The sequence below is a fragment of the Acromyrmex echinatior genome, chromosome 11 (genome assembly GCF_024713525.1).
Source record: "Acromyrmex echinatior isolate Ae372 chromosome 11, ASM2471352v2, whole genome shotgun sequence".
Classification (NCBI taxonomy): domain Eukaryota; kingdom Metazoa; phylum Arthropoda; class Insecta; order Hymenoptera; family Formicidae; genus Acromyrmex; species Acromyrmex echinatior.
Genome location: NC_141862.1, coordinates 5,609,592 through 5,633,186, shown reverse-complemented (window position 1 = coordinate 5,633,186; position 23,595 = coordinate 5,609,592). Strand labels below are relative to the sequence as shown.

The 23,595-nt window shown below is 30.8% G+C and overlaps 1 protein-coding gene across 5 annotated transcripts in view; it reads right to left on the bottom strand.

The window, feature by feature from the left end:
* Dscam2 (Down syndrome cell adhesion molecule 2) overlaps nt 1-23,595 on the bottom strand; it is a 154,788-nt gene that overhangs the window by 60,819 nt on the left and 70,374 nt on the right. For all 5 annotated transcript variants that reach the window (XM_087411585.1, XM_087411583.1, XM_087411582.1 and 2 more), the window contains exons 2-3: nt 5,766-6,116; nt 790-954 (exon numbers count right to left, since the gene is read on the bottom strand). In XM_087411585.1, coding sequence (XP_087267711.1) covers nt 790-954; nt 5,766-6,116 — 516 coding nt within the window. The remainder of the gene's footprint in view (nt 1-789; nt 955-5,765; nt 6,117-23,595) is intronic.

Here is a 23,595-nt window from a genome sequence, read left to right as displayed (position 1 = left end):
TACATCTGTGAAAATCCGCCCGGGATGTTTCCCGAGTTCGTATCAGTCTTTGCGCCGCGAAAGCCGGATTAACGAAATTTGAAGACCCAGCTGCGTATGTGTGTGCGTGCGCGTGTGTGTGTAATAATAAACTTTAAATCAAGAAATATCTAGACACATATTTGTGAAAATAAAAATTATTAACTATATAAGAATATGAATTAATAAATTAAAAATTAAAAATGATAGTAAAAACGGTATAATACGATTCAATATTTATTTAGACATATATTAATCAATCTAATAACGAGATCTCATATTGATCACCATAATAACGAGATGTAGAGAAAGAAAATTCCAATATAACGATAAAGTGATATATATAGAAAATTAACAATAAATTGCTTTTGCAAATAATACAGAGCTTTTAGAATATAATTATGTTAAAAGTTACCACAAGTTCTCACCGAAAATCTTTGGCTCAGAATTGCGTCTTGTACACACGAATATAAAATAATTGTCATGTGTTCCTCATTGTTTTCCCTTATTGACGTGACTTAATCCTTACGTATATATTTACGTATATATTTGCGGAAATTTATTTTCTCGCAAATAATATCTATCTTTTTCGCATAAAAAGATTTACTTTATTGGGCAAAATCCCTTATATGTGGACATAAAAGTTATTTTGAATTTTTCAATTGGACTTTAATTAGATTTTGCCATTGTAACTCATGTGAAATTTTGTGTTTCCGTACACAAAGAAATGTAGTACACGCTGGTATGTAGATTTTCGTTATAAACATTTACCTCCTTGTAGCGAGGGATATATGTAGGACGAAGGTTCGTGCAGCCAGGATACGACGCGCACCAAATCTTTGACGTAGCTGGGTATGATGCAGCGTAATATTGCAGTGCATCCCCTCGATGCGCCCCCCGTCACCTCCACCTCGACTTTGTATGCTTGAGCCACCACTGCAAACAGCAATAAAATCTCACATAAAGCCATGTGTTCCAGCAATCTAGTACAAATTGCAAAACAATAGCTTACGTAGTAATTTCCATTTCTACAAAATAAAATTTTCTTAAAAAGAAATGAAAAAATTCGTACGCTATAAAAAATACTTTTGTATTCTTTTTATAATTGTTACGATAATTAGGATAATTACATACAACAGTTTGTCTCTTGGTTCATAATTGCATATGACTTTTTAAAGTTCGTTATTTCGTTTTTAAAAAGAAAAAAGCAAGTAGGCGGTGTAAAAGGATTGCACGTCGTCATTATGTCGAGCTAACAGCGTAACGAGACAGAGCGAGCACCGATTCTGTGTCTACGTCTGTGTCTCTAATTGCCACCGTAATGAAAAAGCAATCGCAGTTACGCCGACAGTCTCGTTTTCAATTACATCGTCGTCGTCTTGCTACACCGTGAAAGCGCGTTGCCTTGTATACTAGTGTGTATGATACTATGTATATACACAGACTACAGAGGGTGTCGCACACGTCGTTACGTCGTAACCGTTGGGTGAATCTCGACGTCGAGGATGCGTCGAGGCATGAGGCGACGCGAGCGCATAACGAACGTCTCGCTTCTTCCCTCCCACCTTCCTTCCTCTTCCTTTTCTCTTTCCTTTTTGTGTCCGGCATCGCTCTCTCGTGCACGAGGAGCATCGTACGCTCTCTCTTCCGGAGATTTTATTTACGTGAAAATTCCAAGGACGACGGCCAGCTCCGCCACCGACGGTGCAGTCTGACAGGCCGACGTCGCGACGCCACGACGCGGAGGCTAAAGCCCCGACTATGGCGTTCTGAATTTCTTCTCTATATTCCTTCTCCGTCACTTCGAAGCTCTAAACCGTGTGAAGACTTTGTCTCGCGTTTTTCTCTCTTTCAGCTCCCTGATTCCTGCTTCTCCTGTTTTCACTCGCATGCCGTCGTCTCGCATATCTCGCAACTCGCGTGAGAAATATTGCTTGGAATTATGATATCATCACTCGAGGAGGATATTAGAGGACTTTTATATAAAATACCGCACAATGTATACGTGGATGTTATTTTGAAGATGAGTATATAGAATATCCCATATATATGTGTATGTATAGATGGAATAAAGAACAGTACTATATATTCAAAGAATAAGCATCTTTTCCGTTTAGCAAAATTTTCAGAAATGCATTGTTTTTAAAATATCTCATTTAATATGTCAATATAGTATCGTTTGTTGTTTCTTGATTTTTTATGTAAATGTTTTTTGTGTAAAAATTTTGATAATTTTGATATAATTAAATTTAATATTTATGTTCCTATAATGACACACTTGAAAAAGATTTATTTAAGTGACGTAATTTATCATAGCCAAAAAATACTCTTTTTTTAGTGAAAAAACAATTTTGTAAGTATTTTATTTTAAAAATGTAAATAATGAATTTAATTACAACAATGAAATTTTACATGAAAATTTACAGGACTTTTATATACCGCACTTTTAAAATACCGCACAATGTATACGTAGATGTTATTTTGGAGATGAATATATAGAATATCTTATATATATGTATAGATGGGATAAAGAACAGTATTATACAATATATTCAAAGAATAAGCATCTTTTCTCTCTCTTTTTAGCAAAATTTCTTCTTCAAATTTACAAATTTACAGTAAATTCACTGTATTAAAATACATTTTTATATAAAGTCATTTATACAGGATCAGACACACACACACACACACACACACACACACACACACACACGCGCGCGCGCGCGCATATACAGGGAATTCATATTAAGAATAAAATCTCAAATATGGACTTTTAAAAATTTTTACAAAGGAAAACAGATGCTTATTTTTTGACAAAGAAAATGTGATAGTACTAGTCCTATCTATAAGACATCTATATTATACACATATGTATAATATATACCTATACAGAGTGTCCTATTTTAATCGCAAAGTATCACTGGTTTGATCTTGGGTGACGCTATCAAGATTACGTCAAGGTATAATATTTAAATTTTTTTCATGGAATCTTCCATTTTTTATTATATATTCTTGTAGCACTATAAATACTATAATAAAATATTTTTTCATTAAGTACTTCTCGACTACTTATAAAGTTTATGACAATATCATCAGCATTAGCATTACCCAAGATATCCGAGGCTTTGATTTTGACAAACGTTGTTTGGCATGAGCCTGAACAACATTCAAGAGGTTTTAGTCGTCGTTCGGACACCTTGAGTAATGCCAAGAGTAATACTGATGTAACTTTCAAGCTTTATGACTCGAAAAATATTTAATGAAAAAATATTTTATTCTAGTGATTTGGAAATTTTTCGAGGTAAGCTAAGAATATGCAATAAATGTATAAGGTTCTATTTAAGAAATTGATCTTTACGTGATCTTCAAACAACTCTCCAGGATCAAACCATTGGCACCATCTTATGTCTCTTTCCAAACTACTAACTTTTGTACAAAATATCTTTTAAAATAAACTTCTTTTAAAATAACTTTTGTACGAAATTTTCTATAATGCTTTATTTCCGAAATATAAATCTGTAACACTTTAATTAATTGATTCACTCTGTATATATAACATAAATTACAACGTTATATAATGATATAAATTTTTTTATTTTAAAATCATGATTCGTTATGCAATCATTTTGCATATATATATATATGATGATTTATAGATTTACAAGATTCTTTATAATCAAACTTAACTTTAACTATTTTCCTTTGAAATTATCACAAACGTGTTCATAATTTTTGGCGCTTAATCGCTCGCATAAAGCACGCCTGCTTTATCGAGCACGCGTGGAAAAGAAATTTCTTCCGTTAAATCGAAAGAGAGAAAAAGAAAAAGAAAGAGAGAGAGAGAGAGAGAGAGAGAGAGAGAGAGAGAGAGATAGAAAGAGAGAGAGAGAGAGAGAGAGAGAGAGAGAGAGAGAGAGAGAGAGAGAGAACTGAAAGTAAAGTTTTAATTAACGGTCACACGTCCAGGGCAGAACTTTATGGCCGCGAGGGGGTTAGTAGTTGGAAATCCTGAAAGCGTCGGGTCGACCTCGCAGCTGCCATGGATTTGCATTCAGATTGCGTTTTTTTTTAAGAGGTAATTACACTGCGCGACCAGAAAGGAACCTACGCGCATCTCATCTGCATCAGTGCTCGGCAAGCACTGATTCGGTTCTAACGCCTGTTTCACACTGATTTTCTCTCGCAATCGGCATTTTCTTTCCATACGAACAATTAAATTGCGTATACGTTTAAAAGGAATATTTCTTATGGTATAAAAATAGTTTTTTATAGTATGATATAGGTTACAGGAAACATTGTTTCTATTATTATAACTGTTACATGATAATAACCCAATCTTAAGATAATTTTTGATAAATTTGTGATAATTTGTGTATATAATTAATTTTGTGTATATAATTAATTTTGTGTATATAATAATATAATGTTTCAAAGAATACAAAATAATTGAGTAGAGAAACCAAGCCGCACTTTTGAACATTTCTTTGAACAAGAGATGCAAAATACATCTAATATGTATTTAATTATAAGAACAGACTATCAGAACTATTTCTTTATCTACATATTTAACGTGCTGTTATTTTAACCGCCAAATATTTCTTAACTAAATAGAGACATGTCCCATGTGCAACCAAATTCCTTTATACAAAGCCAATGCGAGGTTTGTGGTTCCCCGAATTGCATTCGGACACAATGCTATGCAAGGATTCGCCGTGCGATTATATAGTTCGTGTAAAACCGGCCTATCCGCGATTCCGCGTTTTATCGCACGCAAGAGGCAACCCATACACCCGTCGCAATTACTGTTGACTCGCGCCAAATATCCGCGGCATTCGCGTAATCCGCTTAATAGACTTTTCCAATGGTCCAGTGTGCGCGGTGGCCGCGAGTAAAGCTCTAATATGACAGCCGTCCCGATTACGCGCTTGCCATTCCTTAATTAAAGGATACTTCAGTAAATAACGGATGTAATTGCACGAGAGGTATATAACGCGATAAAACGTTTGCGAGTTTTTTTGATGATAATAGGACTTGCACAACAAATAGGTAAATTAAAAAGGATTCGACAGAGCAATTTGCTTCACAAAGTTATCAATTTTATTTTAACTTTCCCTTTGTGACATTTAAACTTTATTCAATGTATTCTAAATTATGTTGTACGTAATTATGTTGTAAGTTATAATATATTATAAGTTTTATAACTGCATACATTTTTGCTATTTTATAGTTAGAATTTGAAAATGTTTCCTTTCTAATCTTAGTAGCGTACATTTTTTGAGTAATTATTGGATAGTTTACAACTTTTCGAGAAATCGAAACTTTAATCGAAAAATAAAAAACTTAGAATTCTAATCAAAATGTAACACTTTGTCTATAATTATTGTGCAGAAACAATGCGCAAACTCTGAACCTATTTATTGAACAGAATAATAAATATTACATTACGTGGTATTTTAACTAATAATAATCTAATAATACTAGACAATAATTGGTACAGGTATCCACGCAAATTGTACATATTTTTATCAGGAAAATTGCTTCAGCTACTGAATAAATCTTTATAATATCTCTATAGCTCTGAATAAATTTTGTCAACTTTCTATGCAGTATTGTCACAACTAATGAGAATACAGTAAGATTAGACAATATAATTGGATGGGTATCTAGGAAAACTGCATACATTTCTACCAGGGAATATGTATTTTGCTTTTCATAACACATAAATTTCGCATACGAATCTCGCTTACCTGCTCTGACTTGTACATCGCGACTGAGTACTCTGCCGACGGTGTTGCTCGCCACGCATCTATACGCGGCACTGTGAACGTCTTGCCGATAGGCCGCGGCCGGAAACGGCAGGAGTACCAGAGTGCCATTTCTGAGCACTCTTCGCACGCCCGACACATCGTTCACCGGATGCCCGTCCGCGGTGGACCAGTCGATGTTGGGCGGTGGACTTCCGGAGGCCGTGCAGTCCAACCAGGCGCCGCTGGAATTGGAGAATTCAATCCTCGACGGCGGTTCCAGCACGAAGCTGGGGCCACGTAGGTGCGCGTCGAAGCCGTGCCCGCCTGCGGACGTTACTACAGCAGCTGCACCTGTACAAAAAAAATCACATTCTTATGTGAAGAAATAAACTCGTGATAGAATAATGGCATTTTATAATTGTGTTTCTTTTACTGAGAAATAAATAAACTTAAAATATTATTTGTGGAATACTTGTGTTTATTTTACTGAAATAAATCTTTATTTAAATACGGCAAAATAAAGTTTTATTCCTTACAAATAAATCATTTATTTATTTATTTATTTATTTATTTTATTTATTTATTTATTTTAATTAATGAGATATATTTCAGAGAAACGCATTTTTTTGTCATCACAAATTTTTTTATAACAATAAATATTAAAGCTAATGTCATATGTAACATTTGCTTGCGAATATTTCGACTTTTTGCTTAAAAGAAAATTCTCTTCCGTTAAAGGTACTAGAAAACATTTTATTGCTATTTTTCGAGAATGGCTAAATAGGGTCCTGCAGTTTTATTATAGTATTTTTATGAGCGCACTATCTAAAATTTTATTAAAATCAGCGATTATATTGCCAAACTTTCCGTCAGTATACGTATACTGAGAGAAAAAAGTCGGAGTATTCACAAGCAAATGTTACATGTGACGTTCTCTTTAATATTTATTGGTGATAAAAAAAATTTGACTGTGATGACGTAATATACATACATGTCTATGAAATATATCTCATTAATTGTAAAAAATAAAAAAATAAATGATTCATTTGTTAGGAATACAATTTTATTTCGCCATACTTAAATAAAGATTTATTTTAGTAATATATAAACACTAAATTTCATAAATAAATTTTTAAGTATCTTTTATAGACTATTTTTTTGCAATTTTTAGATATACATTAGTTAAATCATATTTTTTTGTATTATGTACTCATTTTATTTTCTAATTAAGTTTTTTATTGCCAAATTGAGGCATTTGATTTGAGGATGTCAAAATTACAAAGCGATATACTTTAAAACTTCTAAAAAAATTTTTCTATCCTTAAAAACGTTTTATAATCCAATTAAATGCAACTTTTAAAGGTTCTGTAAGAGATTCCGGGAAAATTCCAACTGGATCTTGTTCTAAACAGACCTACAATTTGAGGGAAGTAACGACTCATTTGGACGCTTGGAAAATCGACTAAAATCGACTTTGAACTCGAAATTTGGTCATTTTTTCGCATTAATTTTCGGGCTGTATTTCTTAAGGCGCATATCGTAGGGTTAAATGAATTATTATATCATGTTCAGCGATCAAAAAAATATACAGTACTACTATTTAAAATCCGGATTAAGCCATTTTTGCATTAAATCAAACATATATTAAGGAAAATTGAAATTTTGATTTAAGAATCGTTCAGTAGCGACTTCTTAATATCTTAATATTGTTTGATAAAAATTTAGGGATGTTCTTTTAGCATGAAATGGAAGCTTTTGAGCTGAGAGGCCGATTAAAAAAAAACAATTTTTTTCCCTTGTCAGTTTAATATATATATATATATATATATATATATATATACAGATTGTCCGGTAAGTTTTGATAAAGAAAATAAATTTTTGTCTCCTGCTGTTTTTCTGTAAAATTGATAGTATTTGAATAAAAAAATATAGAAACCTAAAATTCAGCGATTCTTAGTAATTAATATCGTGTTAATTATCGTGAAAATTACAAAATTGTGGTAGAGGGCTTAAACTCAGTTTAGACCGTTCTATTTACACATGAGAGCTTTGTCAAAATTTACGGACACCTTGTATATATAAATGGCAAGTTTTAAAATTGAACACCTTAAGAATTTATTATATTAAAAATATAAACATATTTTATTAGGTATGTACATAAATAAATTTCTGTAGTTTTTTCAAAAATATATTTATTAATATATATAAAAATATATTAGGTGTTGGAATTAATTCGTAGCGTTTTACAAGTGATAGGAAGTACTTTCATTAATGTATTTTTTAATGCTCATGTGAAATAAATAACATTCTTTCATTAAAAAACGCTACGAATTAATTCCAACACCTAATATATAATATAAAATATATATAAAAAAATAAATATTTCAAAGTATTTGCCTTTTGATAGTAATAAATTAAATTGGACTGCTCGTAAATAAATCAAGTTGAGTAAAAAAGCACCATAGACAGTTAAAGCTAGATCTTACTGCGATGAAGATAGTGAATCATTTAATGATGAATACCTATACTTCTTCAATGTTATATGTTTATTTTCAATTAAACTAAAAATGTAATTAATTACTCAATTACGAATTGTTATATATTTTTGGAAATATAGATTAATTAATTTTACTAACAGAAAAATAATAGAATGCGGAAATTTAAATACAATGTTAATCTTAATTTAAAGTTATTTATCTAAAAATTTATTTATATATCTAATCTATTTTCCAGTACAATGTAAAGAAAATAAATTTTACATATGAATCTCTTCATATATAATATATATATATATATATATATATATATATATATATATATATATATATATATATATACAGAATGAATATACGGCCCCACTCGTTCCGAGCAGGTAGATTGGACTAAACTGAGTAGAAAAGTCCTCTATCATTTTGTAATGTTCGCAATAATTAACGAAATATTAATGTTTAAAAATAGCCGAATGTGCAAGTTTTCCCGACTTATTATTGCCGAAAGTACGGCCCACCGAGCGCGCGGGCCGCAAAGAGCAGGGCTTACCGTCGCGTGCATTTAAGTTCAAAGGGCGCGGCGCGCCTGCTAGGGCATTCCTGCTCCTCGCGACCAGCGCGCCGTGCGCTCGGTGGGCCGTACCTTTGACAATAATAAGTCGAGCTATCTTTAAACGTTAATATCTCGTTAATTATTGCGAGCATTACAAAATGGTAGAGGATTTTTCTACTCAATTTAGTCCACTCTACCTGCTCGGGACGAGTGGGGTACATTCATGACCGTATATTCATGACACCCTGTATATAATTATTTTAGAAAAAATATATAATTATTTTATCTAAATTTTAAGTAACTCTCCTTTTATCTAAATTATGTAAAAGGAGAATTACTTAAAAATTACTTCTGCAACAAATAAATTAAAATCCAAATTAAAACTGAGTAAAAAAATAACTTATAATAATTATTATAATTTAAAAAGTAATTGGTATATGTGTGCATGCGTTCATGCAAAATAATCATACAATTCATGAAAAATAATCATACAATTACGAAAATATAATTTTTGTAAGTATTGAATTTTGAACCCATTATTTAATTAGATATAAAACAATCATGTATTATCTAAAATAAAAATTTTAAAGTATTATTTAAATTTTATACAAATCTATCTAAGATCTTTAGAGAATATATATAATTATTTTAGAATTATATATTTTATACAAAATGTATAATTATTTTAGATAATTATTTTATATCTAAAATTAAAAAATGGGTTCAAAATTCAATGCTTACAAAACTTATATTTTCATAATTGTATGATTATTTTTCAGCAAACTGCATGCGTTCATATAGCAATTATTTTCTTAGTAAAAATAAATTTGTATAAAATTTTAAAGTATTATTTAAATTTTATACGCATTTATTTTTGCTAAGATCTTTAGAGAATATATACAATTATTTTAGAAAAAATCTCCTTTTATCTAAAATAATTGTATATATTCTCTAAAGATCTTAGCAAAAATAAATGCGTATAAAATTTAAATAATACTTTAAAATTTTATCTAAATTATGTAAAAGGAGACTTTACTTAAAAATTATACATCTGCAACAAATAAATTAAAATCCAAATTAAAACTGAATAAAAAAATAACTAATAATCATTACTTTAAAAAATAATTGCTATATGAACGCATGCAGTTTGTTGAAAAACAATCATACAATTTTGAAAATATAATTTTTGTAAGCATTGAATTTTGGACCCATTATTTAATTAGATATATAAAACAATTATACATTATCTAAAATAATTATACATTTTTTTATAAAATATATAATTCTAAAATATAATTCTAAAATATATAATTCTAAAATAATTATATATATTCTTTAAATATCTTAGTAAAAATAAATTTGTTTAAAATTTTAAAATATCTAAATTTTATACAAATTTATTTTTGCTAAAATTTTCTTTAGAGAATATATATAATTATTTTAGAAAAAATATATATAGTACTTTATCTAAATTTTTAATAACTCTCCTTTTATCTAAAATCTAAATTATGTAAAAAGAGAGTTACTTAAAAATTACTTAAAAATTTTATATAAATTTATTTTCGCTAAGATCTTCTTTAAAAAATATATATACAATAATTATTTTAAAGAATATAGAATATATAATTACCTTAGAGAGAATGTATAATTATTTTATAGAATTACTTTATATAATTATTTTATAGAATATAGAATTATTTAAATCATTTTATTTAACAATGATTTAAAAATAATCATTTTTAAATTATTGTCAAATAAAATGATTTAAAAACTAGCGAAAAAAGGTTAATATTACACAAATAAAAAATAATATTTACCGCCAGGTTGCTCCATCAGTGCCCGATGTCTCTCCCAGACCTCCACCTCCTCTCAGAATATGCACAGGACACTCGCGTAAAACACTCGCGAATACACTATAATCGCGCGCGGACTATAAATTGAGTCCAATAACTAGAACGGCACTCGCGAAACGCGCGACGCGACGAACCGGCTGCGGTTCGTTCATTTTCAAGTAAATCGGCGACGTTAGCTATCCCGTTGGATTTTTACACGAAGAGAATGATTTTACTCAATATCTAAAAATTTATCTAGATATATACATTCAGACATATCCGAAAATTTTTAGATATTTGAGAAAAATCATTCTTTTCGTGTAAAATATCCTCTGGGTACTGAGCCCTCTCACCACGTCAAGGTGTACCCGTGAGAGGGAAGATAATCTGAAAAATGTAATAAATAGCTATATTACTATGCTATTATTGCAATCGGTTAACTTTTAGAAACCAATATCACGTCCGTTATCATTGCGAAAAAGTCAAAGCAGATAAAAGGGCTGAATCTTTTATTTATTCATAGAATGTCTGTAAGATATGATTAGAATCTATAAAATAGGCTAGAGATTAATAAAAGGAAGAAATGTTTCTTTTATTAATTGTTCCAAAGTTACGGTTAATTTTTTAACGGATCGAACGAAAGATGCACAAAAACAAAAATTAATTAAATTATTAAACTGTATTAATTGTATTGAAAGCAGGAATTGCGACTTTTTTGCATGAGAGTATTCATATCAACGTTGCTTTTCTATGACTCGTGTGATACCGTTCGTACAAACAAATAGCCGTATCGCATACTGTTCCTTTTCACATTTCTTTTATAATAATCGCAAAAAGTGCTAGGTATAATACGAAATGTTGTATTTTATGAATATTCACATAATACGATTACTAGTATGAATAATTATTCATAAAATATAATGCAACGTTTCGTATTGTATTAGACATTCTTCGCGAAAAAGATTTCAAAAAGTAATGTGAAAAAAAGCCGCGATGTTGCTTGTACGAGCTTCGGTAAGGGAATAATAACTGCGCGATAACTAGGCGTAAACATGACGCGCCGTTCCGTGCCACCTCGTACCATCCCCAACCGAAGGTCACGCGCCAACCGTCTGTCGAAATACTAACGTTAACGCCTATTACAAAATCAGTAAAATAATCTATTCACTACGTTTTAATATTCTTCGATGAATATTACACGATGCTTTATTGTACGATTTACGTTTTATTTCGTTACGCACACAACTCATCTATATTTTAGGCCGGTATTCATAATCAGGGCTTATATTCAAGACCGTCTTAAGTATAATTTTAAGAAGTCACGAATCAGAGATTAATCTGTATTAACATCGTAAGACATTACTTAAGACAGTCTTGAAATAAGAACGGACTATGAATACCGCCCTTAAATATCTAATTAATATATCTGTAAATGTGTAATATATGATATTTCTATTTATATCCATTATTATATTTAGTCCAAATTGTTTCATAATTTAAAAAATGTTTGCGTTTATCTTTACTTAAAGAATGTACATTATTAATCTTATTATTAATCTTTATTTGAACGTAAATCGTCAAAGAGAGTAATAAAGATTGAGATATAACTCTGGTACACACCTTAGTTTTGAGCAATATTACTATTTGAGCATCCTTATGTAATTAATTAACAGTTCGCGTTCGTGAATCTCCAATTTTCGTAGATTAATGCGCGAGCGCCTCACGCCACACGTCCGTCTTGCTGCGAAGTCGTCGAGCGAAAAGAATGACGATCGACCACCGCGCCGCCCCCCCCCTATGCCTTCGCCTCGCGACCCCCCTTCGCCTTCGCCTCGCGACCCACCGCTTTTCGTCGCGCGCGACCCCCTTCCCCCCCCCGAGCTTTTCGCCGGGTGCATTTATAGCCTATTTAGGCGTTTGAAAAATATTGAACGGTTAGTACAATTATTCAAGTATTTTATATGATTTTGACAAACGGATATCGCCGTACATTTCGCGTTTTGCTTTGTGGCATCTCGGGCACAATCCTATATTATTTGCATGGTCCTCTTAAACGAATTAGTAATTATTCGCGTGAGATATTTTTAATATTTTCAATAATTCTCAATTTTCATAATTCTTTTTAATGATCCATTCTTCAATAAAGATTGATAAAATATTATATATATATATATATGTTCTTTATATAAAGATAAATGCAAATTTTCCTAATATCGTGAAACAATTTGTGCCGAATACAGATTTAGCTAAGAGTACTAAACATCTTGTTAATCATTATTTAATTTTTCAGTTAATAAATTAATTTAAGACACTACTGTAACGCCGATCATGGCTCGATAAAATAACGTACGAATTATTTAAAATAAAAAATAGAAAATAAGTTTCAGAAACTTATTTAAAATATAAAATCGTAGGAATATGTGCAAAAAGCAGGTGCAAAAATAAATTGTTTAAAATAAAAGATATAAAATAGTTTCCGGAAACTTATATAAAATATTAAATAAGAAATAAGTCAGAAGTGTATAGTTATTTAAAATAATGAATTAATATTAAATAACGCTTTTAATTTTTTTATTTAAATTACATACATTAATTTTCGTCGCTTTTGCAAGTAAATGAAAATTATTAAACGGTTCTTACGTACATTTTGGCATCTTTAGAAAGTATTTGTGAGTATTTAAAGGATAAATATGTTTCATATATAATATATATAATAATATATGTTTTTAAACATGTACATTATTCCAATTATAAAATGTTTTGATTGTCAATTTTAAGATATTGAAACATATTCATCACATATAAGTTTCCGGAAACTATTTTATATCTTTTATTTTAAACAAGCTTTTTGTACCTGCTTTTTGCACATATTCCTACGATTTTATATTTTAAATAAGTTTCTGAACCTTATTTTCTATTTTTTATTTTAAATAATTCGTATGTTATTTTATCGAGCCATGATCGGCGTTACAGTAGTGTCTTAAATTAATTTATTAACTGAAAAATTAAATAATGATTAACAAGATGTTTAGTACTCTTAGCTAAATCTGTATTCGGCACAAATTGTTTCACGATATTAGGAAAATTTGCATTTATCTTTATATAAAGAACATATATATATATATATATAATATTTTATCAATCTTTATTGAAGAATGGATCATTAAAAAGAATTATGAAAATTGAGAATTATTGAAAATATTAAAAATATCTCACGCGAATAATTACTAATTCGTTTAAGAGAACCATGCAAATAATATAGGATTGTGCCCGAGATGCCACAAAGCAAAACGCGAAATGTACGGCGATATCCGTTTGTCAAAATCATATAAAATACTTGAATAATTGTACTAACCGTTCAATATTTTTCAAACGCCTAAATAGGCTATAAATGCACCCGGCGAAAAGCTCGGGGGGGGGGAAGGGGGTCGCGCGCGACGAAAAGCGGTGGGTCGCGAGGCGAAGGCGAAGGGGGGTCGCGAGGCGAAGGCATAGGGGGGGTGCGGCGCGGTGGTCGATCGTCATTCTTTTCGCTCGACGACTTCGCAGCAAGACGGACGTGTGGCGTGAGGCGCTCGCGCATTAATCTACGAAAATTGGAGATTCACGAACGCGAACTGTTAATTAATTACATAAGGATGCTCAAATAGTAATATTGCTCAAAACTAAGGTGTGTACCAGAGTTATATCTCAATCTTTATTACTCTCTTTGACGATTTACGTTCAAATAAAGATTAATAATAAGATTAATAATGTACATTCTTTAAGTAAAGATAAACGCAAACATTTTTTAAATTATGAAACAATTTGGACTAAATATAATAATGGATATAAATAGAAATATCATATATTACACATTTACAGATATATTAATTAGATATTTAAGGGCGGTATTCATAGTCCGTTCTTATTTCAAGACTGTCTTAAGTAATGTCTTACGATGTTAATACAGATTAATCTCTGATTCGTGACTTCTTAAAATTATACTTAAGACGGTCTTGAATATAAGCCCTGATTATGAATACCGGCCTAAAATATAGATGAGTTGTGTGCGTAACGAAATAAAACGTAAATCGTACAATAAAGCATCGTGTAATATTCATCGAAGAATATTAAAACGTAGTGAATAGATTATTTTACTGATTTTGTAATAGGCGTTAACGTTAGTATTTCGACAGACGGTTGGCGCGTGACCTTCGGTTGGGGATGGTACGAGGTGGCACGGAACGGCGCGTCATGTTTACGCCTAGTTATCGCGCAGTTATTATTCCCTTACCGAAGCTCGTACAAGCAACATCGCGGCTTTTTTTCACATTACTTTTTGAAATCTTTTTCGCGAAGAATGTCTAATACAATACGAAACGTTGCATTATATTTTATGAATAATTATTCATACTAGTAATCGTATTATGTGAATATTCATAAAATACAACATTTCGTATTATACCTAGCACTTTTTGCGATTATTATAAAAGAAATGTGAAAAGGAACAGTATGCGATACGGCTATTTGTTTGTACGAACGGTATCACACGAGTCATAGAAAAGCAACGTTGATATGAATACTCTCATGCAAAAAAGTCGCAATTCCTGCTTTCAATACAATTAATACAGTTTAATAATTTAATTAATTTTTGTTTTTGTGCATCTTTCGTTCGATCCGTTAAAAAATTAACCGTAACTTTGGAACAATTAATAAAAGAAACATTTCTTCCTTTTATTAATCTCTAGCCTATTTTATAGATTCTAATCATATCTTACAGACATTCTATGAATAAATAAAAGATTCAGCCCTTTTATCTGCTTTGACTTTTTCGCAATGATAACGGACGTGATATTGGTTTCTAAAAGTTAACCGATTGCAATAATAGCATAGTAATATAGCTATTTATTACATTTTTCAGATTATCTTCCCTCTCACGGGTACACCTTGACGTGGTGAGAGGGCTCAGTACCCAGAGGATATTTTACACGAAAAGAATGATTTTTCTCAAATATCTAAAAATTTTCGGATATGTCTGAATGTATATATCTAGATAAATTTTTAGATATTGAGTAAAATCATTCTCTTCGTGTAAAAATCCAACGGGATAGCTAACGTCGCCGATTTACTTGAAAATGAACGAACCGCAGCCGGTTCGTCGCGTCGCGCGTTTCGCGAGTGCCGTTCTAGTTATTGGACTCAATTTATAGTCCGCGCGCGATTATAGTGTATTCGCGAGTGTTTTACGCGAGTGTCCTGTGCATATTCTGAGAGGAGGTGGAGGTCTGGGAGAGACATCGGGCACTGATGGAGCAACCTGGCGGTAAATATTATTTTTTATTTGTGTAATATTAACCTTTTTTCGCTAGTTTTTAAATCATTTTATTTGACAATAATTTAAAAATGATTATTTTTAAATCATTGTTAAATAAAATGATTTAAATAATTCTATATTCTATAAAATAATTATATAAAGTAATTCTATAAAATAATTATTGTATATATATTTTTTAAAGAAGGTCTTAGCGAAAATAAATTTATATAAAATTTTTAAGTAATTTTTAAGTAACTCTCTTTTTACATAATTTAGATTTTAGATAAAAGGAGAGTTATTAAAAATTTAGATAAAGTATTATATATATTTTTTCTAAAATAATTATATATATTCTCTAAAGAAAATTTTAGCAAAAATAAATTTGTATAAAATTTAGATATTTTAAAATTTTAAACAAATTTATTTTTACTAAGATATTTAAAGAATATATATAATTATTTTAGAATTATATATTTTAGAATTATATTTTAGAATTATATATTTTATAAAAAAATGTATAATTATTTTAGATAATGTATAATTGTTTTATATATCTAATTAAATAATGGGTCCAAAATTCAATTATTATTTTTTAAAGTAATGATTATTAGTTATTTTTTTATTCAGTTTTAATTTGGATTTTAATTTATTTGTTGCAGATGTATAATTTTTAAGTAAAGTCTCCTTTTACATAATTTAGATAAAAGGAGATTTTTTCTAAAATAATTGTATATATTCTCTAAAGATCTTAGCAAAAATAAATGCGTATAAAATTTAAATAATACTTCAAAATTTTATACAAATTTATTTTTACTAAGAAAATAATTGCTATATGAACGCATGCAGTTTGCTGAAAAATAATCATACAATTATGAAAATATAAGTTTTGTAAGCATTGAATTTTGAACCCATTTTTTAATTTTAGATATAAAATAATTATCTAAAATAATTATACATTTTTGTATAAAATATATAATTCTAAAATAATTATATATATTCTCTAAAGATCTTAGATAGATTTGTATAAAATTTAAATAATACTTTAAAATTTTTATTTTAGATAATACATGATTGTTTTATATCTAATTAAATAATGGATTCAAAATTCAATACTTACAAAAATTATATTTTCGTAATTGTATGATTATTTTTCATGAATTATTTTTCATGAATTGTATGATTATTTTGCATGAACGCATGCACACATGTATGCGTTCATATAGCAATTATTTTTTAAATTAATTATTATAAGTAATTTTTTTATTCAGTTTTAATTTGGATTTTAATTTATTTGTTGCAGAAGTAATTTTTAAGTAATTCTCCTTTTACATAATTTAGATAAAAGGAGAGTTACTTAAAATTTAGATAAAATAATTATATATTTTTCCTAAAATAATTATATACAGGGTCATGAATATACCCCACTCGTCCCGAGCAGGTAGAGTGGACTAAATTGAGTAGAAAAATCCTCTACCATTTTGTAATTCTCGCAATGATTAACGAGATATTAACGTTTAAAGATAGCTCGACTTATTATTGTCAAAGGTATGGCCCACCGAGCGCACGGCGCGCTGGCCGCGAGGAGCGGGAATGCCCTAATAGGCGCGCCGCGCCCTTTGAACTTAGATGCTCGCGACGGTAAGCCCCGCTCTTTGCGGCCCGCGCGCTCGGTGGGCCGTACTTTCGGCAATAATAAGTCGAGAAGACTTGCACATTCGGCTATTTTTAAACATTAATATTTCGTTAATTATTGCGAACATTACAAAATGGTAGAGGACTTTTCTACTCAGTTTAGTCCACTCTACCTGCTCGGAACGAGTGAGGCCGTATATTCATGACACCCTGTATATATATGTTATAAAAATTCTTAATTTACCAAAACTTTTTAAAAACACGTTTTTAGACAGATTTTAAAGTTTTGATCGTTTTTTTGGATAAAACATTAGTGGGGGGTAGATTCAATTGGATGTAACAAATATTACTTCGTAACGTGATACGCTTTGAACGGTAACATCAGTAGTCTGAGAATGCAAGGGGTATCCATTGACGGCCCAGTTGTATTAGGTGGAAAATAGTTTGACAAGTTCCAAAGTGGATTAATCGACGTGGTTAGTGCGCCTGGCTTCGTCGCCCGGTCGAACGGTGCTGCTGCGGTGATGCAACTAATATGCCGGCCAAGTTATTCTCTTCAGAGTGGTGCATGCTCGAGACACCCACTCCTCGGCATAAATGCTTTGATCGAGGGCGTGAAAGCACGAGTCAGCAACTACCTACTTGCCGGCTCTTGTATCGTTAGCGCGGTTAATAACTCCCCTCCCGCAGGTTGCATCCCCTCGTGTCAATGTTACAGCGAAATTTGCGAGCTATAGAAGCCGCGATAAATTTCGGGCCGTTCACCCGCTTAGCCTATGTGGCCTCGTATTCGCGTTTGAACTTAACTCTCAACTCTCTGATATTATGCTGCAACTCGGTTAACATGAGTGCAATACCGCCGTAAACATTTCTTCTAAACGATGTTATAGTTTATGCTCTCCTAAACTTATATATTATAGATTTCCTTCCACTAACTTTTTATTTATATAATCGATATTACATGGAAAGTACATAATTATTTATATTGCTTTTTCAATTGATATTTAAAAACATGGAACGCTAAATTGTTAAATAAACAGAGTTCTAACAGTTTCTTTTATCTATTATAAATGATTATCAATTTTTATTTTATATGAAATTTTCGAGATTTTTGCGATTTTTGGGATCGTTTTTGAAGCCTGTCGAATGTATCTTTATATTCTCTGTAAAATTATGTTATATGTATAGATGTATAGATGTATAGAATATTGGAAATATAATAATATATGAAAAGAATGATTTAGCTGAAACATCTAAAATCTGTATCTAGCTAAAAATTTAAACTACACACAGATCTAAAAATAAATTTGTTACATAAACCATTAAAATAATTATGTAGGAAATTGAAGCATAAATAATGTTGCAAAATATTTTTATATTTTAGTAACCAGCATGATTATTTTATATGATTATTTTGATAATTTAACAAAACTATTTTCAGATTTGTATATATTTAATTGATTATTGACTTTTTTAGATCAATTAAGAAATAATATTTTCGGTCAACTGAAATATTTGTTTACACTACAATATTTAAGCTGAGATTCGCTTTGATTAAAAATAGGATTATTTCTTTTAATTTATTAATTTTCGTCCGTCCAATTTTAAATTATAAATTTTTGAACTACTGCAAAAAAACCATTTCTTTCTATATTGTAACAATGGTTTTAGTTGATTATTTAGGATTTATATATCTATACTTTCTATAACTGCATGTACTATTTTCTATAAAATCGTTTAGTATCGCGAGAGAAATATTTCTCTAAACGATAAGTTTAGTAGCAAATTTTTGTTATCTACAATAAATCCATTGCTGTTTTTAAAACGTCACGCTTGTGATTTAAACTGGAAAACTGGAAAACGTCAAGAGGTACAGCTAATTGCGCTGATTTACGATGTCCGAGAGATCGCAGACAGCCGGATAAATGAAATGGTACTCTTTTCTTCCATTCCAATATTGCAAGGTGTTTCATGCGCGCATTGTTTGTGACGGGGGTACTGAAATCGGGAAAACGCGAAACTCATAACGACATTCGTGCGGGGCACCCGACGTAACTCGTTTATAACTACGTTCGAGAGGGAAATGCACGCTCGTTCCGGCCGAATTTCGTAATGCCGTCGCGCGCACGTCGCACGCGCGCGGCATACAAAACACGAAGTATGCAAATCCTTGATGCACGTGAGTGAGAGAGAGAATTGAATCTCTATCGTGGTGTCCGGCAATTATGCTCGCCGTCACACCAACCGGCTTCCGGAATTGTGTCTCTCGCGCGCGCTACTTAATTACTAATTCCACACGAGTATCACACTAGCGTTCTCTAGGCGAAATTCCACGCGTTGCTTTGTCCGAGCGACGTCGTGCCGATTTCCGAAAGGCGGCCGTCTTAATTGGCAGAAAATTTATTACATGTTGTATGTATACCGTATTCCAACGTCGTTAACTAAAAATTCAGATGGTCGAGTTATATCGATTGAATTGTCACGCACTGACTTGAATTAACTATATTTTTATAATATATTTATATATACATATCTTGTGTATTCGTCTATACATGGAAAGAATGATTTTGCTAAAATATTAAAAAATTTAATTAAATACCTTAGACCTGAAAATAATTTTAGACTATCAAAATGCTTAAGATATTCAAGCACAATGTACAATGTACAATGCAAAAAGTCGTGGCATTCTTCTAAGCATTTGGATGACTTATACAGGATGTTAAAAAAAAATCATTCATATTTATATGGTAGATAGTAGAGACCCTCTAATCAGAGTCTAATCATCTAAAGTGCCAGATTTTTCATCGAAATTGTGCGAGAGAGAAAAATCGTGCTCTCTCACTTCATCTCGCTCTACAGTGGCGCTGTAAGTCGCAGCTCTATACAGATACTCTATAAACCTTATAGTTTTTGACGAACATTCTGACACATTCAGGCGACTAACTGGCGATTAAAATTTAAAAAATGTAAAAATTTAGTAATATCTAATCATATTACGACAGCAAGTCCATGGCCATGCATCATGCATTTAAAGTAAAAGCATAATGTATTTTCATTATGCATTTCATTATGCATTTAAATGGAATGGATGAAAAATGTGAGACCAATCACAAACCGAGGAGAAGGAGGTGGCCAGACTCTGATTAGAGGGTCTTTTATAGTAGATAGTATACACACCATACTGAATAAAAAAACCTTAATGAATATAGGTCGAAAGCTTAACCGTTTCTGAGATATAAACATTTTTGTTCATGAATGACTTATTGGGTTTTATGTGTCACATGTGATGTTTATCTCACTGTTTATAAACTTCGTTCTGTATAACTTCAATTTTCATACATACTTCATAATGGAAGATTTCACCGGCAATCAGTCAGTTGTCATCGGTGACTGAGGATCTACATTTGGTGATTACACAGTTATATCTCAGATGTTTATATCTCAGAAACAGTTAAGCTTTCGATCTATGTTCACTAAAGTTTTTTTACTAATGTATGATGTGTACTGTCTATCATATAAATGCTGAATGATTTTTTTTTTAACAACCTGTATAATTATTTTGGTAATTTAAATAATAGTAAAATTATTTACAGATATATATATATATGTGTATATATTTATTTATTTTTAAATTTTTAGATATTTATTCTCTAAATTCCTTGGAAAGGAATCTCATTGTAAAGAGTGAAAACTGAGTCAGTCTTTTAAAAAAGTGGCTCAATTTTAAATCTTTAAGAGTGAAATTTCACTTTACGGTAAAATTTACTCTGAAAGTTTTAAAGGATTAGCAAAGCTGTTCTTTCCATGTATAATATATATATATATACATTTGTATATTTTAATTTGTATATTTATATATTAAATAATACATTTGTATATTTATATATTAAAAATTTATTGTATATTTGCAAAATAAAATATTTTATTAAAATATTTTCAAGTTGACCCGATTTATCCAAGTATTGATTTCTATGCTTGTCATGATTCCATGGGGATTTTTGGAGATATTTACAAATGTCACTGCGTACTATATTTGAGGGTCGGATTCGCGTCAACATCCCACCCTTTATAACGCATTCTCGAAGAGGTTTACCTATCGACATGGAAAATTGAAGAGGCAAAGAAGGTGGCCGCGCCAAGCCGATGAACGTCAGCAAGATTGAACATACCGATCGCTATTTAAAGTGACTGGCCGTCATGAGAGTACGTTTAAAGCGACAGGGATATGGAGAGTTGAGCCATAAGCTGGGGGCATAACGGAAGTCGGATACATGAACGGATGTTGAGATAGAGAACGAAATAGAGAATGAAAGAGAAAGCAAGCGAGAGAGAGAGAGAGAGAGAGAGAGAGAGAGACAGAGGAGGAGGGTACACAGGTGTCGGTGGGTAATAGCTCCCTATTACCATAACGCTTGGCTAAGCCGGCTAATCGGTTCCGTTTATGCCGACCGGCAAATTATTATTAATCACATTGCGCTCGCGGATTATCGTTTATATGCGTCTATGGCGCGGTGGCATTTACACTTCGCGCTGGGTGTCACATAGGCTTTTAGTGTCGTGTACCTACATTTATCCGTGCACGCTTCATCTTTTGATAGATTTTAAATTGTGTGTGTGTATGTATTTTTAATTATATTCGTATAATGCAATTAAAACAACGTTAAAATAGTCTCATTGGAAAAAAAAGCGAAAATAACATATTGAATAAGAGCTAACATTCACATAAGAAAAAATAATAAATAACGTTAGGAGTTTAAAGGATTATATATTTTTATCAGTATTGTATATACAGAGTGCCCCGAAATTTTTTGTCAAGCGTTCTTGTGTAGCCAGAACGGATTAAACTGAATCGAAAAGTTCTCTACCATTTTGCAATTTTCGCAATAGTTAACAAGATATTAATTATTAAAAATCGTTGAATTTTAGTTTTCAATAATTTTCTCTCAAATATTATCAACTTTACTGCAGACAAAAATTGTTTATTTTCTTTTCATAGAACTCTAAGAATTTTTTCAGAATTTTTTATCGTCTTTTCAATACTGCATTTTCTTATATTAGGTGTTGGAATTAATTCGTAGCGTTTTACAAGTGATGGGAAGTACTTTCATTAATGTATTTTTTAATGCTCATGAAATAAATAACATTCTTTCATTAAAAAACGCTACGAATGAATTCCAACACCTAATATATATTGGCAACTATTTTTATCAACATGAAAAAATACAGTATTAAAGTTCTGACAAAATTCTGAAAAAAATTCTCAGAACTTTATGAGAAGGAAATAAATAATTTATCTCTCGCTATTTTTCATAAAGTTGATAGTATTAGAGTAAAAAATTATTGAAAATCAATATTCAGCGATTTTTAGTAATTATTTTGTTAACTATTGCAAAATGATAGAGGACTTTTCAGTAATTAACTTAATTACTGAAATTAATTTTTTAGTAATTAATATTTCGAGAAGGAAATAAATAATTTATCTCTCGCTTTTTTTCATAAAATTGATAGTATTAGAGTAAAAAATTATTGAAAATCAATATTCAGCGATTTTTAGTAATTAATATTTTGTTAACTATTGCAAAATGATAGAGGACTTTTCAATTTAGTCCTTTTTATCTACACAAGAGCGCTTAGCAAAAAATTTTCGGGACATCCTGTAAAATACACACACACACACACACACACACGCGCGCGCGCGCGCGCGCGCGCGCGCACACACGCACACGCACACACATATATGTACATATATATATATATATAGATATATGTATTAGGTGTTGGAATTAATTCGTAGCGTTTTTTAATGAAAGAATGTTATTTATTTCACATGAGCATTAAAAAATACATTAATGAAAGTACTTCCCATCACTTGTAAAACGCTACGAATTAATTCCAACACCTAATATATATGTAACGTCTATATATGTGACGTCGGTATTATAAATAATTCAGAAAGTTTGAAAAATCCTGTATACAATTCAGCATTCTTATTAGAATTATATTGTATATTATATTGACAGGAATTGCA